The sequence below is a fragment of the Apostichopus japonicus genome, chromosome 19 (assembly GCF_037975245.1).
Source record: "Apostichopus japonicus isolate 1M-3 chromosome 19, ASM3797524v1, whole genome shotgun sequence".
Lineage (NCBI taxonomy): Eukaryota > Metazoa > Echinodermata > Holothuroidea > Aspidochirotida > Stichopodidae > Apostichopus > Apostichopus japonicus.
The window spans coordinates 19,907,472-19,932,835 of NC_092579.1; the positions used below are offsets into that span (position 1 = coordinate 19,907,472).

Consider the following 25,364-nt stretch of genomic DNA (forward strand, 5'->3'; position numbering starts at 1 on the left):
CTTCACAGCCTTCAAATACGACAGTTGCATCTTCAACCCAGGAAACCCCTTGTAATTTACCACGTGGTGTCCTCGGCCTTAGCCATACCTCTTCATCAGTTAGATTGAGAACCTGTAGACAAGACTTTCCTCTAGGTGCAAAAGCCAGAGTTGCACCCACTGAAACTCCTTTTGGCAACACTTTCACAGGTTCCAGGATAACTTCTTTCCAAGTGGGAACTACTGAACAGGTGACCTCGACTGCCATAATGGATCTAGCTGCAATCCTGACTTTGTTCCTTCCTGCAACCCCTACCAAACCTTGTATCACTTTGGTGGGTGGTGTGTCCACCAGCAACTAGATATCATCAATTTGTTAACCAAAACTTCAGGTGACAATTCCTTAAGGACATTCATTCCTAGCAACATGGGCACATCCTTAGTCACCCGCACTACCAGTATACCACGGCAAGGTATGATGAGCTCACCTATATGTATATCTGCCACAAAATATCCAACGTATGGAAGGTCTCCTCCATTGGCAGCAGTAATAGTCAGCCAACTCAGCTGTTCGAGTGGGACACTGGAGAAACTACGCCGGAAGCATTCTTCTCGGTCATGGTGGTAACATCGGATCCAGTGTCTACAGTTGCTTCAAAATTTACACCGTGCATCCTAACTGTCGTTGTAGGACTCCTCCCCACAATCACTGGACTTGCCACCATCGAGCCTTCAGACCTACTAATTGCACCCAGTTCCTGGCTCTTGGTTCTGGGTGTTCCTAGTTTCCCTGTCCTGTCCTGTTTGAGGGTCCTGGTACACTGGGTTCGGGCATTCGCTGGCAAAGTGGCCACGCTTATGACAGCGATAGCACTCTATCTGGCTCTTATCACCTCTTTGTCTCGTTTGACGACCTTCTGTTGTTCTGTCTGTCATTTCTAGCGTCTCCACTCTTTTCGACAGTGCTGTCTGGTCATTTTTTAGTTCCTGCAGAATCCCTGTCTGCTTCTCCACAGTTGTCACAAGCATCTCCAGGATAGCAGACAATTGAGGGTTAGGAGTAGCTTCCATCCCATATACTCCAGGCTTCTGGGCTTTGCGCCGGGGCAAGTTGCTCGACTCCTCGGACATGTCTAAGGCCCAGTCTTGCAGAGCGATGAAAGAGAGGGTCGCATTATCCTTCATCAGACGTTTGACTTCCCTCCGCAGGACCATATCTGACAGGCCATCTCTGAACTGTTCCTTGAGTGTACCTTCCACGTCTGGAGCACCATCGAAGGTCTTTAACTTGTCCGACAGCTTCATCAGGGTGAACGCATATGTGGACACAGACTCCCCATCCCTCTGTACCCTGTTACACAACTCCCTCATAAGGCAGCTAAGGGAGCGCCTCTCTCCAAAAGTCTCCTGAAGGAGCATGAAAAGCTTCTTTGGCTCAGATACGTCACTCTGTGGCCGGTGCCTTACCTCTTGTCGGGCACTCCCTTCAAGATGTGCGATGACAAACTCTGAGGCATCCTGGTCTTCCAATTTCCTCAATCGCAGAGCTGCTTTAGCTTCCTCGATGAAGGAAAGCACATCCTGATTTCCTACCCCAGAGAATGATCTCAATTTCTTCTCCTTGGGCAAGAGGTAGACTACACCCGGGCGTTCGGAACTACCCTTCTTGGCCTCCACCAGTTCTTTCTCCAGCTCATTCAGACGTTGACGCATCTCATCTAAGTCTCATCTAAGAATAATCCCTTGAAGTTCCTACGTCCTTCAGCCATCTGTGTATTACCCCACTCGTACTACCAAATGTAAAGCCGGGGGTGGTAAGGTTGTTGGTGTGGTGACCCCCATGGGGGGAGATGAGGTGACACAAATGACTGAGTCAAACAATAAGTATTGTGGTAGGCAGTATATTAATGGCTCCTCTCTAGCGAGCTTTCATAGAGCTTTTAATCTGCCACGCAAAGGTGAAAATAAACATCTTGAAACAATGAAGTGTCACACAGACGAGTAGTTATTGTGAACACTGAATAGTAAGTGAAAGTTATTAGAAACTGTGAGGGGTGTCCAACCCTCAAACAAAGGAGCTGTGGGAAGCCAAGGAGGTAAATAATGCATATTCCCACACTAGTGTGGTGCTCAGATGTTCAAATCGGTGATCAGACGATTTTAAATGCAGGATAATTTCTTTTTTTAAGTCTTCAATATTTATAGAAAAACATTAACCAATCAGTTTTCAACAAAATTTTGAAAAAAGCAAACAAGGCAGACAAATAAAATTTTCAACTACATCAAGGAATTTCAACTGCATCAAGATTGATGTCAAGTAAATGAAATTAATACAAAATAAAAAGAACAAGGAAATGCTTATCATTTTGAAGGGAAAATTGAAGGGAAAAAAGGCTATCATTTTCCAATTAAGTTGCTTCTGATGTGAACATTGAAAAATTGAATGTACTACTCCAAAGAGAAGCAAACCCAATCTGGAAGTTAAGACACACCAGATGCAGTTCTGGTAATTATTGCATGGCACAGAAATTCAGTCGTGTAAACTACATAAACTCTGGGAAGTTTTTCTTATATCTCTCTTTTTTCCCAAACATTGCAATCATTTTTTTAACACAATTTTTTGCATTCTCGTCACAGTGCCATCAGAGGATTAATTTTCACTGCCAATATGTTATTGTGGGTGTATCAGGATGGTTCAAAAATTCAAACCCCTGTGAATTGAATGACAGAGAGATGATCAAGAGACAAAAACAAGAAAACATTCATTTGATGGTAATATGACACCAAAAACTGTCTAAGCCCTCAACAGTTATCCAGGTGCCTGCTTACTTTACAATTTTTGTGGGACTAGACAGGGTATGGTCAAATTTGTAGTCACAGCTTCACACAGAAATTCACAGTGTCTTCTGAGAACGCTGTTAGTTGCTTGACTGTTAGTTGTCAAGTCCGTCTGGGTGACTTCAATGCACAAATGAAGACCAAAAGAGAAAGCAGCTTGTCTTCCTGGTATTGAAATTCCTTAATTAATAAATCAAAGTCTTTCAGAAGAATTCAGGGCAACTGAAATGATTGATTAACAGTAATTTAACCAAACCTGTGGAGGAAGTTATCTTGGCAAGTTGAGCGCTTACAATCCAGCCGTGGCGAATCTCTAACACTTTTTAGCAGTCGAAGAATCAAGAAATATTACTCTTGAAATTAATTGTTGTTAATTGTTTTAAAAGTTGTCACATTTTGTGGCATTCTTTTCCTCTACTTCCTTGGATTCTTAAAAGCCATTGTTATTAAATGAGACAAGCTTCTTTGAACTGTTGAGAGAAGAGTGAACAAACAAGAAATTTAAAAGGAGACTATGAAACAAAGAGATAGCAGTACAGTTACCTTTAGTTAAAATTGGTCGTAATTATCGTAATGGGAGTCGGTGACGGTCAATGATTACTTCCTTCCTGGGTTTGGATAAACCGTTACAAGCTTTTGTCACTGGGTCCTGTCATTCTTCCAACCTGTTGTTGACAAATTTACCTGTTTAGAGTTCCTCCTGTCAAGAGTTACGAGTCTTACTTTTTATTGCTCTTTGCTGTCATCTCAGTGAAGCTTGAACATATATGCAAATGTAAAGTTGATAGGAATTATTAAACCTATAATGCATTTATCCATATAATTATTATTATGATGAACCTCTGCATATACATTATATCAAAAATAACACTATCACATTTCTGCTTTCCATCTTGAGAGAGAGATGTACAGTTGACAGTCTTTCTGCAATATTTTATGTCATATTTTCATGCCATATATATTACAAATGGAAGAAGTATGAGTTAATTTTATATTTAACACATATAACACAGAAGTATAAATTATATTATATTACACAAGGAGAAATTAAACTGACAAATGTGATGAATGGTTTCATCCTCTGCTGATTCTTGTCTTGGTAAAAAGAGGGACGAGAGAAACACAACAGAGGTTTTTAAAAAAGAATTAACAGCTCACACCTCGTCTTCCTTGATTTTGCCTTCCTCAGCCAATTGACCCGAACGCTCAAGTCAAGTCTAAATGAATTATCCAGAGGGAGTAACAAGACGAGGCTGTACTGTACACGGCCTACGCTCCCAATCCATTCATGTCAATGGCAGAGAGAGAAATCCTTGATTACAAGAAAGACATTGCGGACAAAACTGGTCAAGGTTTGTTCATCTCATTTTACAAGTCCTGTAGATAAGTTTTTTCTTATCTGGCCAGGTTTTTTTTGGGGGTGGGGGGGGTGGGCATATTGGTCTGATATGAGGGCTCACTGACACGGCTTGGGTCTATGACCTTTCAGCCCTTGTCCCCCACTCCCTTCCCCTACCCCTCCCAAGGAAAGGGAATTGCCATGAAAGACAGATTTACACCCTACTTATACTTAGTATAAGTCTGTTTCACTGTTCAAGGAGAGTGAGAAAACCCATCTTACGTTTCCTCCTCCGCAACACAGATGTGAATCTCTCCTCAACAGTTCCATTTCTGGCTTAAAACATGCTACCCCCCTACCCATGCCACCACATTAAAATCCTGCTCCTACACTCCCACTCCAATTCTGTTAAACTCCACTATCATCCCACCCCCCCTCCTCACCACCACTGCTACCTACTTACACCACCAACCCTAGCTTATACCCTGCTCGTAGGCTGAAATAGAATGGTCTGTCGTCACACCTATGGAGGGTGGTGTTGACCCACTCTCAGTCGATGGATTACATCATCATCATCTCTCACTCATAGATCTACTTTTCTCTCCTCTTCCTCGCTACAGATGTGAAGGAGATTGAGCGATCATGCAAGCCGAGGAGACTGAAATTAAAGAAACCAAGGAGGAGAGTGAGGATGGAGAGAAGATCAGAACACAGAAAATTACAACCAAGACTGACCATTCACGGAGGTAATAGTCTGCCAGAGCGTACCACTTACGGCTGGTGCAGAGAGAGAGAGATGGAATGTCGTTGTCATTCCTCCTGTTCAAGACGCGGCTACATTACCTAGCTGTTGATTGTGATCTTACAATTCATTTGAGTCCTGTATTCTCCAGCTTCCTCTCTCTTAACCCAGCACAACCCGCTTAAAATAAGTTGGCTATATTATGTAAGAGTGTGAGTGTGTGTATGTATATAAGTTCTAAAGCCATGAGAGACCATACTATGGCCCACTCAATACATCACATGCATAAATAGGTGCGTTTCTGTTGGGTTTGATACAGTCATGGTAGAATTTAATTATGATCTTGTCAATGTCTCTCTCTTGTACAATCGCAGTTTTCCATCCTCTCTCTCTCTTTACAACTCTTTCAGATCAACTGGGGATGGTAGAAACGACCACAGTCAGTATCGTGAACGGCGAGAAGGAAGGCAGCGATGACAGGGCACCCTCCCCCACCCCCGAGGGCAGTCAGAGCGTGGAAAGTTCCCCCTCGAAGGACTTGTCCCTCTCGCGGACCAAGAAGAAGAAGACGTTTCGAACGCCATCATTCTTGTCAAAGAAACAGAAGAACAAAAAGGCTCAGAGCTAGAGGAAGAATCGCTACTTTTAAAATGATGAGTCAAATTTCTTTTCATCAGTTTGTTTGTGTGGAAACTTGGTTGTAAACGTTAGTTAGCAGTACTGTTAGAGTTCAACTGTGAGATGAAGAGGCGGCCAGGATATCTCCCAAGTATTGATCACAATAATTCTCTCTCCCCTCTCGATATTACAATTTTTTTATTTATTTTTTCTTTCTTTGCAAGTACTATGTTTGTAGATGCATTATAACAGTTACATGTAAGTCAAGTATATGCCTACTTAGTGATGCGAGAAGCTTCTCTCCATTGTCCACGGAGACAGGAAGTAGTCAGGGCAGAGGTCAACTGTATAAAAATGTCCAGATTTGTTTGGCCAGATTTGTTTTGTTTTTTTAAAAAATTTTTTTATGGCTTCCATTATATAAGTTTATTGGGTTGTTGTTAAATAGTAAAATTAATTCTAGACTGGATTAGCATTATGTTTATGCATGATGCATTGTTTATGCATTATGCAAGTTTTCTCCCTCTCTTTATTTTTTTTGTCCTTACTTTTCTCTTAAATTTGAGGCTAACAGGATCGCAGAGCGTACACGGTCTATTTACTCCAGTCGCATAATGTAATTTTTTTGTATAGTACATAATATCATGTATTTGTCAGAACAGATTTTAAGCATTAAAGTCATATCACTTTCCTCGGTAAGTATTTTGTGTAGATATGTATGAGAATGGCGCACATAAAGGCTCCTTCTTTCCTTCTTGCATGCCCGGGTTTCTGTAACCGGACCACGTGTGGGTTCGGTTTGTGTATTTCCCTTAAAATGTTATTCTCATTTGTATTTTTTTTTTTTTTAACCTATCTGAATGTTTGCTTTTTTGTTAAGATCATGCATGTTGTGAAGAGAAAGTTTGTCTTTTTTTTTTCTGTTTCGAGGCCAGGTCACAGTGATAGAAATCATGATAACTACAGCTCTTTGACATACAAACTGCCTCCACGATCGAGAGAAAGCCACTCGTTCGTAATCTTATTACATTGGAGCACAAACGTCACTTTTTAAACATACTTTTTTTTATTTTAGTTCTTGAACTTCAAAAATCCAGCCAAGATTTTTAAACCACATTAGAACTGCTGTTGTGAAAGTAGACATTGAAAATCGCTTTGCTGAAATATTTCTGAATATTCTTGTGGATCAAGGACTATCAGACTAGCGTTATGTTGTAGCAAAACTCTCTTCATAGGATGAGAGAGGCATGTTTAGAATTAATTCTCGACATGCCACAGTGCAAAGTTCCAGTAACCAATGAAGCTAATATTTACTCGTGCGGCTCTGTTTATGTGCAGTTATCAGGAGCAACACACGGAAATAAGAATAGAAACAATCCCCTAGCTAATTAATCATTTGTAATTATTTTTTTGTGATAATTCTCTAAAATCACTAAGAAAAAATTGCACAAGCATTTTTTGCCATGAGTCTTTGCCATATCCAATTTCTAGTACGCCATGTACGATCCATGGAGATAGGAAATGATCTGGAATTGCTTTAATTTGGTTTGCCAAAGATGTTAAACATAGTAAACGAGCAAACACTGCTTTTCTATAATGTTAATAAGAAACACTTTGAAACTGCCTGTGTGCATTTGCTCTCATATAAACACATTGTGTAATGTACACTTCACAGGCATGCTTCATTTTGTTTCCATATTTGTAAGATAGCTTTCTTTTTTCCTTTTTCTTTTTTTTCTATTGGCTTTGGATTCAGACCTACTTAAAACCTAGTTGTAGGAGTACCTTAGTAAGTGCAATTTTAATAGTATCGAAAATAAAACAAAAATAACGTAATGATCATATATTTTAGGTCTTTATTTGAATTTTGCGGGTTTAACAAAAGGAAGAAAATGTGGAATATTTCAGTAACAGCATCTGGTATTCTGTATGGAATGTGGTTTGTTTTAGTAATGTAGTGTAGGGTAGCATGAATAACACAATTAACCTTGTTGAATGGATGAAGAATGAATGGGCTTTGTGAAACCTGGTATTTTGTAATAAAAGAAAGAAGGAAACAAACATTTCAAAGGTTATTTTGTTTTCCAAATATTACTGCATGTTGAAATTTTTTATTATTTTCCTTTGGATATGAGATGTAATCTTCATTTGTACAACAAAGCCAAGCTTAAAAACGATATTTACTGTTTATAGCTCATACCAGCATGCTGGTGTGAGCTATTGTTACAGTGCGGCATCTATCACTCTATCCGTCAACAATTGGTAAAACCGCTCCCACTCGCACAGTGTTTAATGGAATTTCATGAAACTTGGACACAAGGACCATTGGTTATAGGGCCATCAGAGATGGGCCGAAATTTGGGGTCAAAGGTCACTTGTGGGCCGTAATGGGTCATTTTGTGGAAATGCGCAAAATGCTTCTTCTCCTACAGATTCCATGGTACAATGTTGAGGGTTTGTCACGATAGGACTATGGAAGTTTTACCTTCAGGGTGTTTATGAATTTGAGATCAAAGATCAACTAGGGGTCTTTTGTGGCCCGGGCCGCGGCCCTATATTTTCAAATTGCTTCCGTTCGTACAGTGTATGGCCAGTTATAATGAAACTTGGTCACAATGTTCCCCGGGATGAGGGTTACGAGGGGTGTTCGGAAAATTGAGGTCAAATGTCATTTAGGGGGTCATCGGGGGTCATTCTTTGTAATATTTTCAAATATCTCAATCTCCTCAAGATTTTGATGGATCACATTCAAAGCTGATGATTGTTGGATTGTGTATGAATAAGGTGATGCCTAATAATTTTTGGTCAAAAGTTAATTAATTACAATTAATCCCCATTGTTTAAAAAAATTTGACCCTTCACCTTTTTGCCAAAGCTCCTTTAATTTGTCTCCCAGTCTCTGCAGTGTTTGTTTACATTTGTGGTTAAGCTCTGCAGAGGCTGTTAGTGGAATTAAAGCAGGATTGGGAGTTGTTATTAACTGTTGAACTGTAAGCATGAGAGCCCTATAGCCAATCAGCACTTGCCGATTCTTAGAAGTCTTTGAGCCTGAGGTATGTAGGCAGCCAGCCAAAATTTTGGGAAGGTATGCTTGTGAAGTTATGTCTGCTCAGGTAGAGGGGAGAAAGTTTAATAGGGTAGGTCAGCGGTATTGTTTGAGAGAGTGGGTAAAATAGGATTTAAAGGGGGAAAATAGGAATTATAGCCAGTGGTGTGGCCAGGATTCTGCTAACGGAGGGGGTGGGGGTTATCGCTGTTTTGAGCTAGGGGTATAAATTTGTCTTTGAACCTAAAATGTTTGGCCTCATGGGCCCAAAATTGGTGGAATCTGAAAAATGGCCTGAAATTTGGTGGGCCATAAAGTTTTGTGGGCCCTACATTTTTTAGCTCGAAAAGGTATGAGCTTCTGCACCATTGGTGCTCTAGTTTTTTCTGAATTTATAATAATTAAATGGCTAACCCAGATTTACACCCTACTTTAGATGTTATCATGATAAGTCTGTCTGTTTCACTCTTCAAGGAGAGTGAGAAAACCCATCTCTGTACGTTTCCTCCTCCGCAACACAGATTTGAATCTCTCCTTAGCAGTTCCATTTCTGGCTTAAATCATGCTACCCCCTCCCCATCCCACCACATTAAAATCATGCTCCTACCCTCCCACTCCAATTCTGTTTAACTCTGCTATCATCCCAACCCCCCCCCCCCACCACCACTGCTACCTACTTCCACCATCACACTAGCTTATACCCTGCTTGTAGGCTGAAATAGAATGGTCTGTCGTCACACCTCTGGAGGGTGGTGTTGACCCACTCTCAGTCGATGGATTACATCATCATCATCATCTCTCACTCATAGATCTACTTTTCTCTCCTCTTCCAGATGTGAAGATGTCCTCTTCAAGATGTGAAGGAGATTGAGCTGATCGTGCAAGCCGAGGAGACTGAAATTAAAGAAACCAAGGAGGAGAGTAAGGAATGGAGAGAAGATCAGAACACAGAAAATTACAACTACGACTGTGACCATTCACGGAGGTAATAGTCTGCTAGAGCTTACCACTTACGGCTGGTGGAGAGAGAGAGATGGAAGGTCGTTGTCATTCCTCCTGTTCAAGACACGGCTACATAACCTAGCTGTGGATTGTGATTTTACAATTCATTTTAGTCCTGTATTCTCCAGCTTCCTCTCTCTTAACCTAGCACAACCCTCTTAAAACTTAAAATAAGTTGGCTATAGTATGTATGTGTGTGTGTATGTATGTATGTACAGGTAAGCCATGAGAGACCATACTATGGTCCACTCAATACATCACATGCATAGACAGGTGCGTTTCTGTTGGGTTTGAATTTAAATTATGATCTCGTCAAGGTCACTCTCTCTGTCTCTCTGTTCACAACTCTTTCAGATCAACCGGGGACAGTAGATACAACCACAGTCAGTATCGTGAAGGGCAAGTAGGTAGACAACGATGACAAGGCACCCCCCCTACCCCGAGGGCAGTCGGAGCGTCGAAGGATCCCCCTTGAAGGACTTTCCCCTCTCGCCGACCAAGAAGAAGTTTTTTTCTCTCTTTGCAAGTACTGTGTTTGTAGACGCATTATTACAGCTACATGTAAGTCAAGTATATGCCTACTCCGTGATGCGAGAAGCTTCTCTCGAGTGTCCATGGTGACAGGAAGTAGTCAGGGCAGAGGTCAACCGTATAAAAATGTCCAGATTTTTTTGGGCCAGATTTTTTGTTGTTGTTGGCTTCCATTATATAAGTTTATTGGGTTGTTGTTAAATAGTGAAATTAACTCTAGACTGTATCAGAATTTGTTCCAGGGGAAAGTTTTCTCCCTCTCTTTATTATTTTTTCCCCTCACTTTTCTCTTAAATTTTAGGCTAACAGGATTGTAGAGCGTACAAGGTCTATTTACTCCAGTCGCATAATGTAACTTTTTAGTATAGTACATATCATGCATTTGTCGGAACAGCTTTTAAGCATTGGAGTCATATCACTTTCCTCGGTTAGTATTTTGTGTAGATATGTATGAGAGTGGCGCACATAAAGGCCCCTTCCTTCTTGCATGCCCGGGTTTCCGTAACCGGACCACGTGTCGGTTCGGTTTGTGTATTCCCTGAAATGTTATTCTCATTTGTATTTTTTTTTTTAACCTATCTGAATGTTTGCATTGTTGTTAATATCATGCATGTTGTGAAGAGAAAGTTTGTCTTTTGTTTCTGTTTTGAGGCCAGGTCACAGTGATAGAAATCATGATAACTACAGCTCTTTGACATATACAAACTGCCTTTACGATCGAGAAAAGCCACTCATTCGTAATCGTATTACATTGGAGCACAAACGTCACTTTTTATACATACTTTTATTAATTTTAGTCCTTGAACTTCAAAAATACAGCCAAGATTTAAACCACATTAGAACTGCTGTAGTGAAAGTAGACATTGAAAATCGCTTTGCCAAAATATTTCTGTATATTCAATAAGGAACACTATGAATCTGCCTGTTAGGTGTGCATTTGCTCTCATATAAACACATCGTTTTATGTACACTTCACAGGCATGCTTCATTTTGTTTCCATATTTGAAGGATAGCTTTTTTTCCTTCCTCTTTTTTTTCTATTGGCTTTGGATTCAGACCTTAAAATTTAGTTGTAGGTGTACCTTAGTAAGTGCAATTTTAATGGTATCGAAAACAAAACAAAAATAACGTAATTATCATATAGGTCTTTTGATTTTTTCAGGTTTAACAAAAGAAAGAAAATAGGGAATATTTCAGTAACAGCATCTGGTCAACAGAGGCCGATCTGTATGGAATGTGGTTTGTTTAGTAGTGTAGCGGAGCATGAATAAAACAATTAACCTTGTTGAATGGATGAAGAATGAATGGGCTTTGTGAAACCTTGTGTTTTGTAATGAAAGAAGGAAACAAACATTTCAAAGGGTATGTTGTTTTTCAAATATGACTGCATGTTGAAATTTTTTCCTATTTTCCCTGGATATGAGATGTAATCTTCATTTGTACAACAAAGCCAAGCTTAAAAACAATCTTTACTGTTTTTTCTCTTAATTCATAATAATTAAATGGCTAGACACATAAAAAGTATGAATATATTCCTCATTCCTTGTGTTAAGGTTACGTCTTGGATGCATGTATTCATGTTTAAAGTATTTCATTACGACTTGTATTCTCAATTATTGACATTACTAAGATAGTTCTTCAATGTTGTTTCGTCTATGTTATTTATATAGAAATAATAAACTGTGTTCGGTTTTTTTAAAGTTTTTACACAGAAAAAGCAGTGAAATACGGCGACCGGTTGTTAAAGTATGAAGTCTGTTAGCCCGCTGTTGACTTGTTATTTGTATCTAGTCTTGATCTTGATTTATGAAAGGTGTAGCTATGATGATGATGCAGAATAATATTTGCCTGTAAACTTCAAATGCATTTCACAAGTTTCAAAAGCCAGCATGGGGAGGTGTGAACAAACCTGTAGTTATGCATGCTGTGATTGGATAATAAGGGAATAGCTATCTTCAGACCACGAGGAAGTATATCCCGGTGTACCTCTGGGTGGGTTCATTCAACAACTTCCTTGGTATTTTGCCTATTTTTGAGGTTACCATGGTGATGTGATTGCAATTACTCATTCTGCAGCCATTGTGTGTATGTCGGGGTGGTGCCTTATTAAGAGATTTGTAATAATAGCAGAGGTTGAAGGGAAATATTAGAAAAAGAAATAGGCAGTATTTATAGAAAAGTTTGGATCAACTGATGTTCATTACAGGTGTACTGAAACTAATAGCACAATTAATAATTATGTCATATATCAAAATTAGCATGATTCCTATGCCTGATTTTCCATGTTGTTGTCATGTGAGCGTTCATGTTTAAAGTGGAGGGTTTTGCAGGCACCATGGCAACCGATACCCCACAGATTGTATAGTTCATGCATGTAGTTAGCCCAACTACAATTTTGGAAAAATAGATTCTTTGCACAGAAATATAAAAAAAAAGAATGGAAAAAGAAAATTTGGGAAGGTGAGGTGAGGTATAACTGCAAGGCTGTAAAATGATACAAAGTTCACAAAAAGTTTAAATTGAGATAAAAAGTTGAATGTATATCCTGTATGGTAGTTAATTAGTGTTATGTAACCAAATTTGAATATTGATATAACGAAACCTAAAAATGGTTATCGGAAAGTGAATGATGACGGTCAGAAACGCTGTAAAGAAATTGCCATGGTATTAATCCTGATGTTGTATTTGTACGGCAAGATCACCCAGGTCGATCTGAAGTGTTTTCTTTTTTCCTTTCCAGAAAAGAGTTTCTGTTTGTGAAGCGTTTGGTTGGTTTGAAGAGAAGACTTCTGATCGACTCTTAATCCCAGGCAGGGGAGTGACAGGGTCTTCTCTTTTTCAATATTGATAGTTTTCGGACAAAATTTACTGTTACCCTAACCTTTCTAAACTCGGTATTAATTTTCAATCAAAAATGGTGGGGCCGGGGGGGGGGGGGGTAATATCGTGATCCGCAAGAGGTGGAAAAATAAACAGGCATTCCTGAAATTCCTTTTCTTTTCGTGTTTATTTCTTGTCTGTCTGTCTCTCTCTCATTTCTAGTGTGTAGAAGAAAAAACAGAGAGTGATTTGAGAACTTGTCTGGTCCTTACAAATGGAACTGGAAGTTGACCTTGCTTAACATACCCACACATACATATAACAGGATGTTATGAATAATCTGACAGACTAGTTTGCCAACAAAATTGTTTTGACAAGACAGGATGATATTGCAGTCGATATGAAAGGTAGATATTTCTCAAAAATCGTTTTGCCCTTTGAAAGGCCTTGTAACTAAAGCAATAAGTCTACTACACCCTTTTAAGCCAATTGAAACATTCTGTAATGTGTTTTGTAATGCATAATACAACCCAGCCCACCCCCACCCTTTCCTACCCAACTTTCTGTAGAACAATTTTGTCAAAACTTAGAACCATATAAACCATAAAAAAATCAAGATGACAAACAATGGTTTGATTTGACAGCTTTGAAATCACGTATCACTGGCAAGATGCGTCGAGCTCACTCGTACGACAAAGTCGATAAATGTGTATCTTTTCTGGTAGTTCGCGACACGCTGATTACGAATCTGATGTTTATTTTGGAATTGGGTGTTGTGTGGGGGCAAAAAACCTGATTTGATTTTTTTCCCAAAACTGACCCAAAATCGGTTTCGCCCAAATGACGTAACATGGAGTAATCGATGTTCAGGAGCCCAAATCTGCAACTCCCAGGTCCATATCTGCTTCCGTTCGGGGGATACGTGGTCCCAAAGGACCCGCTAGAAATACGTGTTCCCTATAAGTGCACAAATTGGAAAACCCCCTCTTTTCAGCCCCCTCTCTGAAACACCCATCGACACTAAAATTAGACGTGGAGTAGAAGACACCCTTGTTTTTGTTATACACTAATTTCGTGTAATTATCTGACCGGGAAAGGCTTTTTGTCTATAGATTTCTATTTTTTTCATAAATCATAAATCATAAATCAGTTCCCCCCGCACGCCCCACACAACACCCAATTACAAAATATACTTCAGATTCGTAATCAGCGTGTCGCGAACTACCAGAAAAGATACACATTTATCGCCTTTGCGACAAAAAGTTTTTTCACCTTTAAAAACCTTAAGCAGTTTTATCCAAAATTTATGCCAAAATTTGACCCATTTATTCATAAATGTCAAGATAAAACTCAAGATGACAAACAAAGGTTTGATTTGACTGCTTTGAAATCACGTATCACTGACAAGATGCGTCGAGCGCTCTCTTATGAAACTTCTTTCGCTCAGTTTGCAACTTAAGAGGAACAATAGAAAAACTTTTAGGGGCAACAAAAGATTTTAAACCTTTGTTCGTCGTAAAAGTTTTTCGGTCTTACTTTTGCAAGTTTGAGGTGAAAAAAATAAGTGTCGCAAAGTCGATAAATGTGTATTTTTTCTGGTAGTTCGCGACACGCTGATTACGAATCTGAAGTTTATTTTGGAATTGGGTACCAAAAAGAGGTACTTTTTTAACTTTTCAGACAAAAAACCTATTTTTGGCGCAAATAAAAATTGTCAAAAATTGACCCAAAATCGATTTAGCCCAAAAGACGTAACAGGGAGTAATCGATGCTCAGGATGCTCATTTCTTTTATACGTGATTTGACTGCTTTGAAATCACGTATCACTGGCAAAATGCGTCGAGCGTCCTCTTGCGGCCTCGTTTTTGGTCAGTTTTTAACTTCAGAGGAACAATAGGAGAGCGAAAAACTTTTAGGACGAACAAAGGTTTTGAAATCTTTTGTTCACCCTAAAAGTTTTTCGCTCTCCTATTGTTCCCCTGAAGTTGAAAACTGACCAAAAACGAGGCCGCGAGAGGGCGCTCGACGCATTTTAATCTTTTTTTTTATCTTTTCCTTCCTGAAGTACAAGTATTAGATACGAGCACTCTTTTTCAACAGTCACTGTGGCGCAGTGGTTAATGCTCTGGACTGACAAACGCTCTATCATGAGTTCAAACCACAGTGAAGGCAGTTTTCCTTTTACTATTCTTATACCTCTTTCCTTCCATTATGAACCTTAAATATTAGAAACGAACATTATTTCTCAACAGTTGCTGTGGCGCAGTGGTTAGTGCTCTGGACTAAGAGACACAGACATCACACTGTCATGAGTTCAAAACCCAACCAGAGTCTTTTAGTTTTCTGTTCTTTGGAGCAGGTGGAAGTATAAAGGTAAGAAACGAAGGTTACTTTATTGGGAACCAAAATGGTGTGATCGGTTGTTCCATCTGCAATGATACTGAGCAGCATGGGTTCAAGCCCCGGTTGGGCCGGTGAATTCTGTAAAAGGAGCTCGTCGGTACCCCCTCCCCCCGACAAGGCTCCCAAGCGGCACCCGAGTTAGCTGCCCCCCCACCCCTGACAAGGTTTCCAAGCGGGTGAGGCGAGTAGGCAACCACCCCCCTCCCTGACAAGGTTCAGTGGAGGTGTATACATTTTACCAACAACCAGATCTTTAAATATTGGAAATGCATCCTAAGGTAGCTGATAGACGAAAAAAGTAGGCATTACAAGGTCCCTGGTTCAATTTCAACTCATGCTCTTCTTTTTTATTCTTCCAGTGAAAGCACAAGTTCAAAAAAACTCACCATACATTTTTCACATTTTCTCAGTTTGCAGCTTACAAGTAAAAAACAACCAAAACTTGCAAATAAACAAACTGTGTCCACTTAGTGACAACAAAATATTGTATCTATATCAAACCCCCCAAAGAGAGGAGTTTAAGCATTCTCTAGATAGGGGGCAAAGAATTGTGATTTTCTTGCCGTATAATTTGCACAAAATCCCACTTGACTATCTGACTGATGTAGAGTCAAGTGAGTTAACATTTGTTCAAGAATTAAGTGCGAACCAGAAATGATCAGACAATTCAAACTCCCTAGACCACAAAACATGTACTAACTCACTCTTTGGACATCAACCTATTCAGTCACTGATAACGTTTTTACAGTACATAAGTTTTATGGCCAAAAATGGATTAAATTCCAGAAAGAACAGTCTTCCTTTTATGTGAAATATAGACCCATAGATGTTGAATATGTATGAGCATGGACATTACCTTTTACCTTTTTTGAGTTAGCAAATCAGCTCTGCCACCAACCTACCCCTTCAATACACTGAAATATTTTCAAAACCAAAGCCATCTAGTATATATAGACTACACAGAAGAAGGCAACTTTTCAGACAGCCTGTTTACCCCCTTTGGACTCAACTAGTGACAATTACTGCCAGGAATCACTTAAGGTGTGTTTTAAGATCATCAAACACATGATTACCACTTCTGAAGCAGATATCATTTACCTGATTGACTGTTTTATGCATTTTTCAAGGTTACTTCAGACCTATCTGTAATTTGGGCCACTTCACAAACTAAAACTGAAGTTGACCAAATTATGTTCACCAAAAGGAAATGATTGCAATGTCAGTGGGGGCACCATCATACCAGGTGTGCGATTCATCAGACCTTAACTTTTGGAGTTATCAAGGTGGTCAGAATTTGACCCTAAGTGACCTTTGACCTCTTCATAGAACATTCAGTTCTTGTACATTTCTGAGCATGAGGATAATCGCAGCTTTGATTTTGAAGCTATGTCGACAAGGATTTCAGGCTATTGGCAGCTGATGACTCCAAGTTACATTTGACCTCAAAGTGTAATGCTAAGTGAGGGGGACCTACCACCTAACTATGACACTCTACCGATGCTAAAGATGTTCACTAAACTCGACTATGAAGTTTTTGTATTTTGGCTGCTGATGACCTCAATTGACCTTGACTTCGCTAAATAACTGGAGCAGCCAAAGAATTCAGTGCTGTAAATTTACATCCTAATTTTCATGAAATTCATGCAAGATATGCTTGGTGAGTCATCCCATTTACAAGTTGGAACATCACATAAACATACGTTTACCTGCGTACATACACCCTTAGCTTCCTTTTTGCACTTTGGCTAGGAATCAATCGAAGATTCCTGGCATAGGATACTTAAAAATTCCTCTCTTCTGAATTTACAGACTCTTTAGGCATTAGATTATCTTTTAGCATCATCACATGACCATCCTTAACGAAAAACCTTTCATAATTTCCATCTGTTAATCTGAGAAAATTTTCAACAAGATACCCCTGAGAATAGCACTTTGAAGACATGCAAGAGAGAAAAAAACACCGGTATTTTTAGGTGCAGGGCAGAGGATGGTCTTATGGTATTGCAGAAGTATTCAAGACTATGCATGAAATATAGATAGATTTCTGCAGAAAAAAGTGTTTTAAGTACAGCTTTCATAACAGTATTCTCCATTTTATCTGTTGCTATTTCAAGAAAAAAAAACTGCATATCCTTAGTGCTTCAATATTTACACACATGGTCATACATAAAAAAAAGTAGAAAAGCTTACATATATATATATTTATATATATATATATAAAATGTATATATATCTTTTAAGAAGCTGCAATATCGGTGGCTCAAAAAGTTTGTGATCCTGAAAGTCCGAGACTGGCAAGACTATCTGGTAGCTGGATCGAATCACTTTCCGATTCTTCTTCAACTTTAGTCCTATTTCTAATCCTTTTGGAGGAAACTTCCATCGGCTTGTCTCTTTGGATTGATGAAGCGTTCCGCACATCGCTACCAGAATTGGAACGAAGTCTTCTGGAGGTCTCTCGGGAGCTGTTCCATGGTGGACACCATAGGTGGTTCTGTCCATAGAAGAGTATGAAAGAAAATTACTAGATAGGAATACACAAGCCATTTAGACAAAAGTACTCTGCATAAAGTGTAGATCATGCATGTTACATTTGAAGACTCAAATGAGTCGACAATAGCCAACAATTTTAAGGGCACACACGGATTGCCTTGGGTGATGGGAGGGGGTGGGGGGGAGTAACACTTTCTTGGTGGGAGGGGGTCACAGCCACAGACAGACATGTAAGAACATATAATGATTTACCTAACTTATGTAATGTCAGAAATGTCAACAACAAAAATTGTATTTTTTATAACCCATCTACTAGTAAAATGTCTAGTATTGTTGTATCAACTACAGTAGTTACAGAATATTATTATAAAATGTAAAAAAATGTAAAAAAAAATAATATATATTACAACATAAAGGCCAAAAGTATTTGAGTTGCAATAGATTTACAAGCTATATTACAATGTAAAGACACGAAGGAAAACTACATTAAAAAGATGACTTTAGGAACAAACTTCAGTTAATTTGTTGTGAACCATTGACAACAGTGCCAGGTTAGAGTTTTATGCCACTTTTAATTTTTGGGGGAACGACCCTTTATTTTGCCGAGGTTCATCAGTTTAGAGTGACAAGACTATTTAGTCTAATACTTTAACCGTTTAGCTCAATTCATCAGATCAAACACGAAATCCCAAAAAGAGTTTTACCTGTATCAAATGACATGTTTACAGTGGTAGTACAAATTCGCAAACTGTTGGACAGATGGTATTTAATTTTCATTCGATGGGTGCAAGGGTGTTGTTGTTTTAATATCAATTTAAAGGAACATGCTTTGGTTGAGCGAGTTATTAGAATTTATGTAAAGCAATGGGTTAACATTAACATTAAAGCCTGTACTAGAAGAGCTGATAACATCATCAAGTTAGCCTTTGAAGGAACATACCGGAGGTTTAGCATATTTTAACAGTGAATAGCTTGAAACTGGATCAGCAGTGTATGAGTGTAAAATCTCAAATTAACCTTGTTCTGGTGGACTACAACATTATTGTGTCTAAAATTCAGCCTACATTTGTCATTTAGGTAGGTACTGAAGAAGTGACAAATATGAAGTCATGCTGTCGAGGAAGGAAACATTTCTTTTACAATTATATTAATTCTTATTTTCATTTCATTATCTGACAATAACATGGATGGAGAAATGTACTACATCTCAAACCAACCCATAATCAGAAAGCAAAGCCAGAATATTAAAGTGGAGGGTGGAGTGGAAGCAATAAGTATGTGTTTACTATTGTGAATACATGTGCTCAAAGTTTTTCCATTTTGTTTATCATCATATTGATGATAATACTAGAGTTTCTGTTCATGGAAGAAAAAATGCCTAATATCTTTGCAGTAGCTTTGTGTAGCAAGTCAGTCAATTTCATAGCAACATTCTCTCTGGTAAACGGAGCAACAGAGTTCGGAGTGGGTTTAGTGGTACTGGATATGTGTTTTGGTAGGGTTACAGACAAATTCTAAGAGATGGGGAATCTAGGTCCCACCACTGGATGCATCCAAAACAGCAAAATACTAAATAACTGTGTGTTTATTTACAAATAAATTACAGGTCTTTAATTGAGCTGGAGAACAACACACAATAACTGCAATGTCCCTAAATATTCCACCAAGACCCCCCCCCCCCCTCTCCCATCCTCCCCAACCAATTCTCACCTAGTCTCTTTACATGTAGGGTTTCCAGAAAGATCTGACCCAACCCGACGTTAATATTGTTACACCCTTTTCAAGATTTTCCTCTATTTATATTTATATCTCTGAGATTATAGGAAAAAATAATCACTGCACAGAACAAGCCTTATTTGTCAAAACAAACGTGACACAACGCACATACAATTTAAGGGACACCCCCCCCCCAAAAAAAAAAGAGATAATGCACAGTTGCATATTGCAAAACTAGTTTCCAATATTACACTAATGGCACAGCTACTTTCATGATGGGTTAAAAGAGCAATTTGCTTTGCATGAATACTTATTCAGTTCTAGGAAAATGAGAACGAGCTTGTTATCCTTACAATATTCACCAAATGTACTTTACACTGAATCTGAGGACGAAGGAAATAAACTTGATGTATTCTTTAACGTTCGGAAAATTCCACTCTCCTCAACTCTGTTGTACTCCATCGCCTTCAGTAAGACTGAATATAACTAATTGTTATTTCATCACAGTTTAATAGGGATACTTCTTTCCGGGGGTGGGGTTGGCAAGGACATAAAATTTAACAACTGCACTCATTCAATACAAAAACTTGGTATCAATTCCATATAAGTTAGGTAACATCTTCGCTTGTGAACTACCATAAATTAAACATTTTAACCAAAAGTTAAAAGTCCCTGATTTATGCTTGACACTCCTGCTAAACGTGCTCGGGTTTATTTAGCAGCGAAGTAAATCTTTGTACGCAAGACAGACTCATTGGTTAGTTTTGAAATTCATTCCAATTTTCTTTGCACATGACCATATCTGTGACCCGCTAACAATAGTCCTACAACCCATTGTCTCCAGCATACTGCTACCAATTATTTTATACAATGTGAGCATCATATCCATCTTGTAATCTCAATGTACCAAACCCAAATGGAAGAAACTTGAAAATGTACCCCACCAAGATGGGGAATATTTTCACTTTCATTAAATGACGTGTTAACGTTTTCCCCATAAGGTCTGTCTGTACCACCATCTCTTATGCTATTGTCGCGTTACAGGAGCAGATGTCACTTACTCTCTTCGTTGGGATCTGGGTAGGAGTAGAAATTTAAGCCCCAATGAATGAGCTGGAGCTTGCGGATTAAACACCAAATGTTTCATCACCTACAGCAGTGGGTAGTTTCACTCAGCATTCTATTAAACACAAAATGTAGTGTAAGCAATGAAACTTGAAATTTTCAACAAGTTACATGATGTTGCATGTTATTCGCAATGTGACCTTGCATCTAATGGTATATAACAACAACAATGTTAGGACAGCCCTTGAACAAAGCAATTAAACTTACATTAAACTAATGAAACTATACTCAAATTGACAGTTGAATGATCCAATAATTAATAGTTTTGTCATCTCACCTTCATTCTGTCATGGATTGCTTCATTAGTCATCTTAATTCCTTGCATACCTTGAAGGTAGCCATCTTGATCAATCATATCTTTCCTGTCGAGAAAAACAGAAACGAATGAAACTTGCTTAATAAACACCCTTGTTATAGGATCTTAGTATCTATTACGATTAAAACATAAGACAAGATGGCAATCCATGGCATCTCATCTCTTCTATGATGGAATGAATCTACAATGAACTTTGACCTTGACCCTTAACAACTGCATAAGTTCTAATTTAAAATTTGTCCCATTATATTCTACATATTTTGTGGTTTGATGACTTTTTTCCACATACTGACACTTGAGCAGAAAATGGCTACAGTTTCTGGGTAATTGACCTTTCACCTATGACATTTACTGTATACCAATCACCCAAGATCAAGTTTACAGTACATGGTTATGCACCTACCCACCAAGTTTGAACCTGATCGGACTTACAGTCTAGAAGAAATTCACGACACACTCTTTTGCACAATTTAGACCAATTTTAACTTTAACTCAAGTGACCCGTTAACTACAAGCCTAAACAGCTAAATCTGTCTGGTCTTAAACTTTGTCTCTTCATTCTCTACATATAATGTGGTTTAATGCCTTTGTCCAACAAATTGGCATGCAGAAAATGGCTAAAAACCAATTTTTAGATGTCTTGACCTTTCGACCTCTTTGACAACATCAATCACGCAGGCATATGTTAACATGGTCAGGCATCCACCCACCAAGCTAGGAGTTTGCGACATACTTAATTTTGCTCACTCACTCACAAACACACACACCCATGCACGCACCCACCCGCCCACCCACCCACCCACCCACATACACACACTCACTCACATTTCTAATGCGGGGTGAAGTACAATATCTAATCTCCCTATACATTATATGAAGGGAGATGAGATCAAAACAAACTCAACACAAAGTCACAAACAGTTCTGCTTTACAGCAAGAAACAGATAGTGGTCAACTTTAAAATGTACTGTGCAGTTTTCAGTACAGTCAACTGTTTAGAGTGTAAATTTAAAATCATATCGTTACAAGCAACTCATTTTAGCCACCCACCCCTCCTCCACTCACCCCCACCCCAAGTTGACTTATATTTACCTTCCGAATCCTTTACAACTTGAGATAGTTTTTACCAAGACACATCGTTACCTTTCAACCAGTTACCTTTATGGTAAGTAAACATTCAGTTTGGGATTATCCAATACTTGTCCCAATAAAGTTTATTGCATTTACTTTTCCCAGTCAGTTTCTTATTTTTGAATTGTTTTACAAAAGAATAAATCAGAGATAATATGTTGCCAGCTGACAAAACCTTGGTTCAAATAAAACAAGTTTAGAGAGTGAAACTTACTTATGTCTGGTTAAAATGTCCCTGTAACTATCGCTACCACTGGACTCCGTGTTCAGAGATGAGCCATGCTTGTACTCCGACTGAGCCGTATCTCCTAAATTTTCTATAGCGACCTTTTGTGGGGAGAATTAACTGCAGCGGAAGATGAAAGAAAAGAGAACCAACAATGTAGACAGACAGAGGGTGAAAGAAGAACAAACAAAACGCACTCAATGAACGTAAGAATATGTACGTCAGGAAGAAGGTCCATGGCAAAATACCTCTTGCGGTAATGAGCTTAAAAATCATCCATCACTGATAGCAACAACTGTGGTATGCCCTTTAACCCTTTCAATGCCTTAGGTACCCTCTTGATAATCCTACAACTTTATCATCTAAGTCAGGGCTCTAAAACTGTCCAAAACTCCAGGGAAATTTGTGCCAAGAGTCAGTAAATATTGAGCAGCTGCGGGAAATGTAAAGGATTTGTTGTACAGTTTTAAAAAAACCGCTGAAAGAAAAGTTGCTCTTGAAATTCTGTCAATTCTACATGTTTTTTCTCACTCTGGAAACCATGCCCCTTGGTGCCTTTTCACAAGTGTATGTAAATAGCCTTGTTTTCCTACTAAAACTACAAAGTTGCCGTAGTGCCCCTGCCATCTCAATGAAAATCAAAGGCAATTTCTAATTCTCTCCCTCGAAATAGTGGCTGTACTCCTCCAGATTTCTAATGAGAGTACATAAATAAACTGGGTACTTAGGTAAAAACTGTAATTGCTGATTCAAGGCACCATACTGCATTAAATAAAAGCTTTCAATATATATAGAAATATCTCTGCATCCTACCCTGTTGGTTTCTGTTACAGCTTATTGTTGCCCCATTTACTGATACTGTTAATATAATAAACTACTTATTATCGACTTTTGTTTTTCAAAATATTCTATTTAGATCATTCTTGTGTGCAATTACTCCACCGTAATGTTCAACTACAGTAGAAGCAGTGCGTGTGGTCTAACAGTTGAATGTTAAATGGATTCCAGAAAGTAGGGATTTGGGACAGGTACAGTACAGTGACAGGAATCACAGGAGTAAGGATTGGGGAGTACAACAATTATAGCACATCCATCATATATGGAGGGGCTACGCCTACCTGCGGAAAGAAATATGATGTTTGTCCAGACGAAGGACAGATTTATCCTCTAAACTTGACAACTTCGGGAAAAGGGCAGTAGAATATTTGAAAGAGCTACTTGCATTAGAAAATACAGGAATGTCTATGAGAACCGCCAAAATTCTGGAAGGATACAAAAGCTCCTCAAACCCTACTTCTCTTGTTCCTTGCATCATTGTCCCTGCACCCCCCCTCCATCCTTTCACTGCAATGTAATATGGATACATGCTGTACAGCACGCAGTGACCGTCGGACCACGGATAAGAGTTGTGTGTTAGGAATACAGTCAACAAATTCATTAAATTTCACTTTGAAACATGTTGACACGATAAATCTTATCTCCAGCTTTAGATGAGATGTTTACCGTTGAGCCTATACCAAGTAACGACATGCCATGTATATATGGCTACCCATATATATCAAAGGCTGAGTTTTGCACCCACGGATGTACGCATTACCGCACACAGTGCATTACTGAGCAGATGAAAAAGTTTAGCTTAGAAAAGCCTTCCCGTGTCCACATTATGAGTTGTCACGCCCTACGAATCAGAAATATGTGCTTGGGAGTCGAAGATATGCATATATCTGGTCAGAGTGTGGGTTGGGAAAGGTGTGGGAAGTTAGGAGATCGTTAGGGCCATGACGCAGAATCAAACATAAGCAGCTAGGCCTACTGCAGTGTCTCGAACAATTAAAAATACAACATCTGTAAAAATACCTACGGAGATAGCTTGGCTTCTGCATTAGGGCTCCTCGTCTTTACTACTAGGCATATACTATACAGAAACTAGGTGTGCGGGAGTCCTAAGCATATACAGTACCTCACTGCTACTTTGAACCGCTGCTCAATTAGAGCGGCGACTTCGTACAATTTCCCAATTATCTGTCTGTGGTACTCCTTTACACGCAATACGAGATTGATCCAAGCTTTCCTTTCCTTCTTGAGATAGTGTGTTTACAAGGTTTACACAATTTGACCCCTGGTGACCCCAAATGACATTTGACCTCCACAAACAAGAGTCTAAAGGGTTCCTTGCTTGTAAGGAATATTTACAAGGGTGCAGCACTGTCTTACAATAGTCATGTGGTCCGATGTTCACACACAATATTATTGCCAAAAATATCACAAATCAACCGTTGGTCCTTTTGAGAACCTGTTGAGCACCAGGTGTCTGATATGAGCTAAGAGTCGGCATTTTTTTTTACGGATCTCACAGAATCATCCTTACTGTACTTATTAAGAATTTTAACACAACCAAACCATTCCTTGATATCTAATAACTTCGCACATTAAGGTTGCAGAGGAGTCAACTTGTGGACAATTTAGATTGGAATATGGCCACGAAACTGCAAATAATCAACTTGAAAGAAACTAATACAGGTCACTGGAGGTCAACCTGAGGTCAAATGTCACCCAGATGCGGGTCGACTATTGGATTACAATAGCGTAACTCCCAACCTTGATGGACATTTGGTTCTCAAGTTATTGCAAAAATACTAGTTTTTCATCCCATTGACCTTTGGATCAAGGGCGTAGGAACCGGGGGACTGGGGGCGCCAGCCCCCCCCCCGTGAAAAATATGGAGGGCGGAAGTATCGAAAACCCCTTTTTCATTTCCAAATGAAAAAAAATCTCATTTGGAGCACCAAATTGCATCTAAGGTCAGGTGAAAATGCAAAATTATATACAAAATGGAGTGGGTGGGTTGAAGTGTGCTATATTGCACCTATTTGCATTTGAGGCAACCTGGAAATGCAAAAAAAAAATCCAAAGGGGGAGTAGTACACCCCCTCCCATTAGACCCCTTCCCCAGGCCGGCCATCAGTCTTCAGCCCCCCCCCCCCACTCAAAAGTACCTTCCTACGCCACTGCCTTGGATCATATAACCGTTATGTTTGG

At 39.1% G+C, this 25,364-nt stretch overlaps 1 protein-coding gene and 1 long non-coding RNA gene across 13 annotated transcripts in view; one reads left to right on the forward strand and one right to left on the reverse strand.

The window, feature by feature from the left end:
- Positions 1-13,017, forward strand: part of LOC139960258 (uncharacterized) — a 42,507-nt gene extending 29,490 nt beyond the window's left edge. For all 10 annotated transcript variants that reach the window (XM_071958472.1, XM_071958471.1, XM_071958477.1 and 7 more), the window contains 4 exons: positions 4,007-4,169; positions 4,777-4,902; positions 5,309-9,547; positions 9,919-13,017. In XM_071958472.1, the coding sequence (XP_071814573.1) occupies positions 4,106-4,169; positions 4,777-4,902; positions 5,309-5,526 (408 nt within the window). In that variant the 5' untranslated portion in view covers positions 4,007-4,105 and the 3' untranslated portion in view covers positions 5,527-9,547; positions 9,919-13,017. The remainder of the gene's footprint in view (positions 1-4,006; positions 4,170-4,776; positions 4,903-5,308; positions 9,548-9,918) is intronic.
- Positions 13,018-15,638: 2,621 nt separating this feature from the next.
- Positions 15,639-24,522, reverse strand: LOC139960260 (uncharacterized). 3 transcript variants are annotated; one of them, XR_011790457.1, is made up of 4 exons: positions 24,286-24,522; positions 22,314-22,445; positions 20,930-21,014; positions 15,639-17,812 (listed from the first exon to the last, which is right to left on the reverse strand). It is a non-coding gene; the product is annotated as an uncharacterized lncRNA (long non-coding RNA). The 3 variants fall into 3 exon arrangements; XR_011790456.1 differs by having other exon boundaries at positions 24,183-24,521; XR_011790455.1 differs by having other exon boundaries at positions 24,187-24,520.
- Between the last annotated feature and the right edge of the window lie 842 nt (positions 24,523-25,364).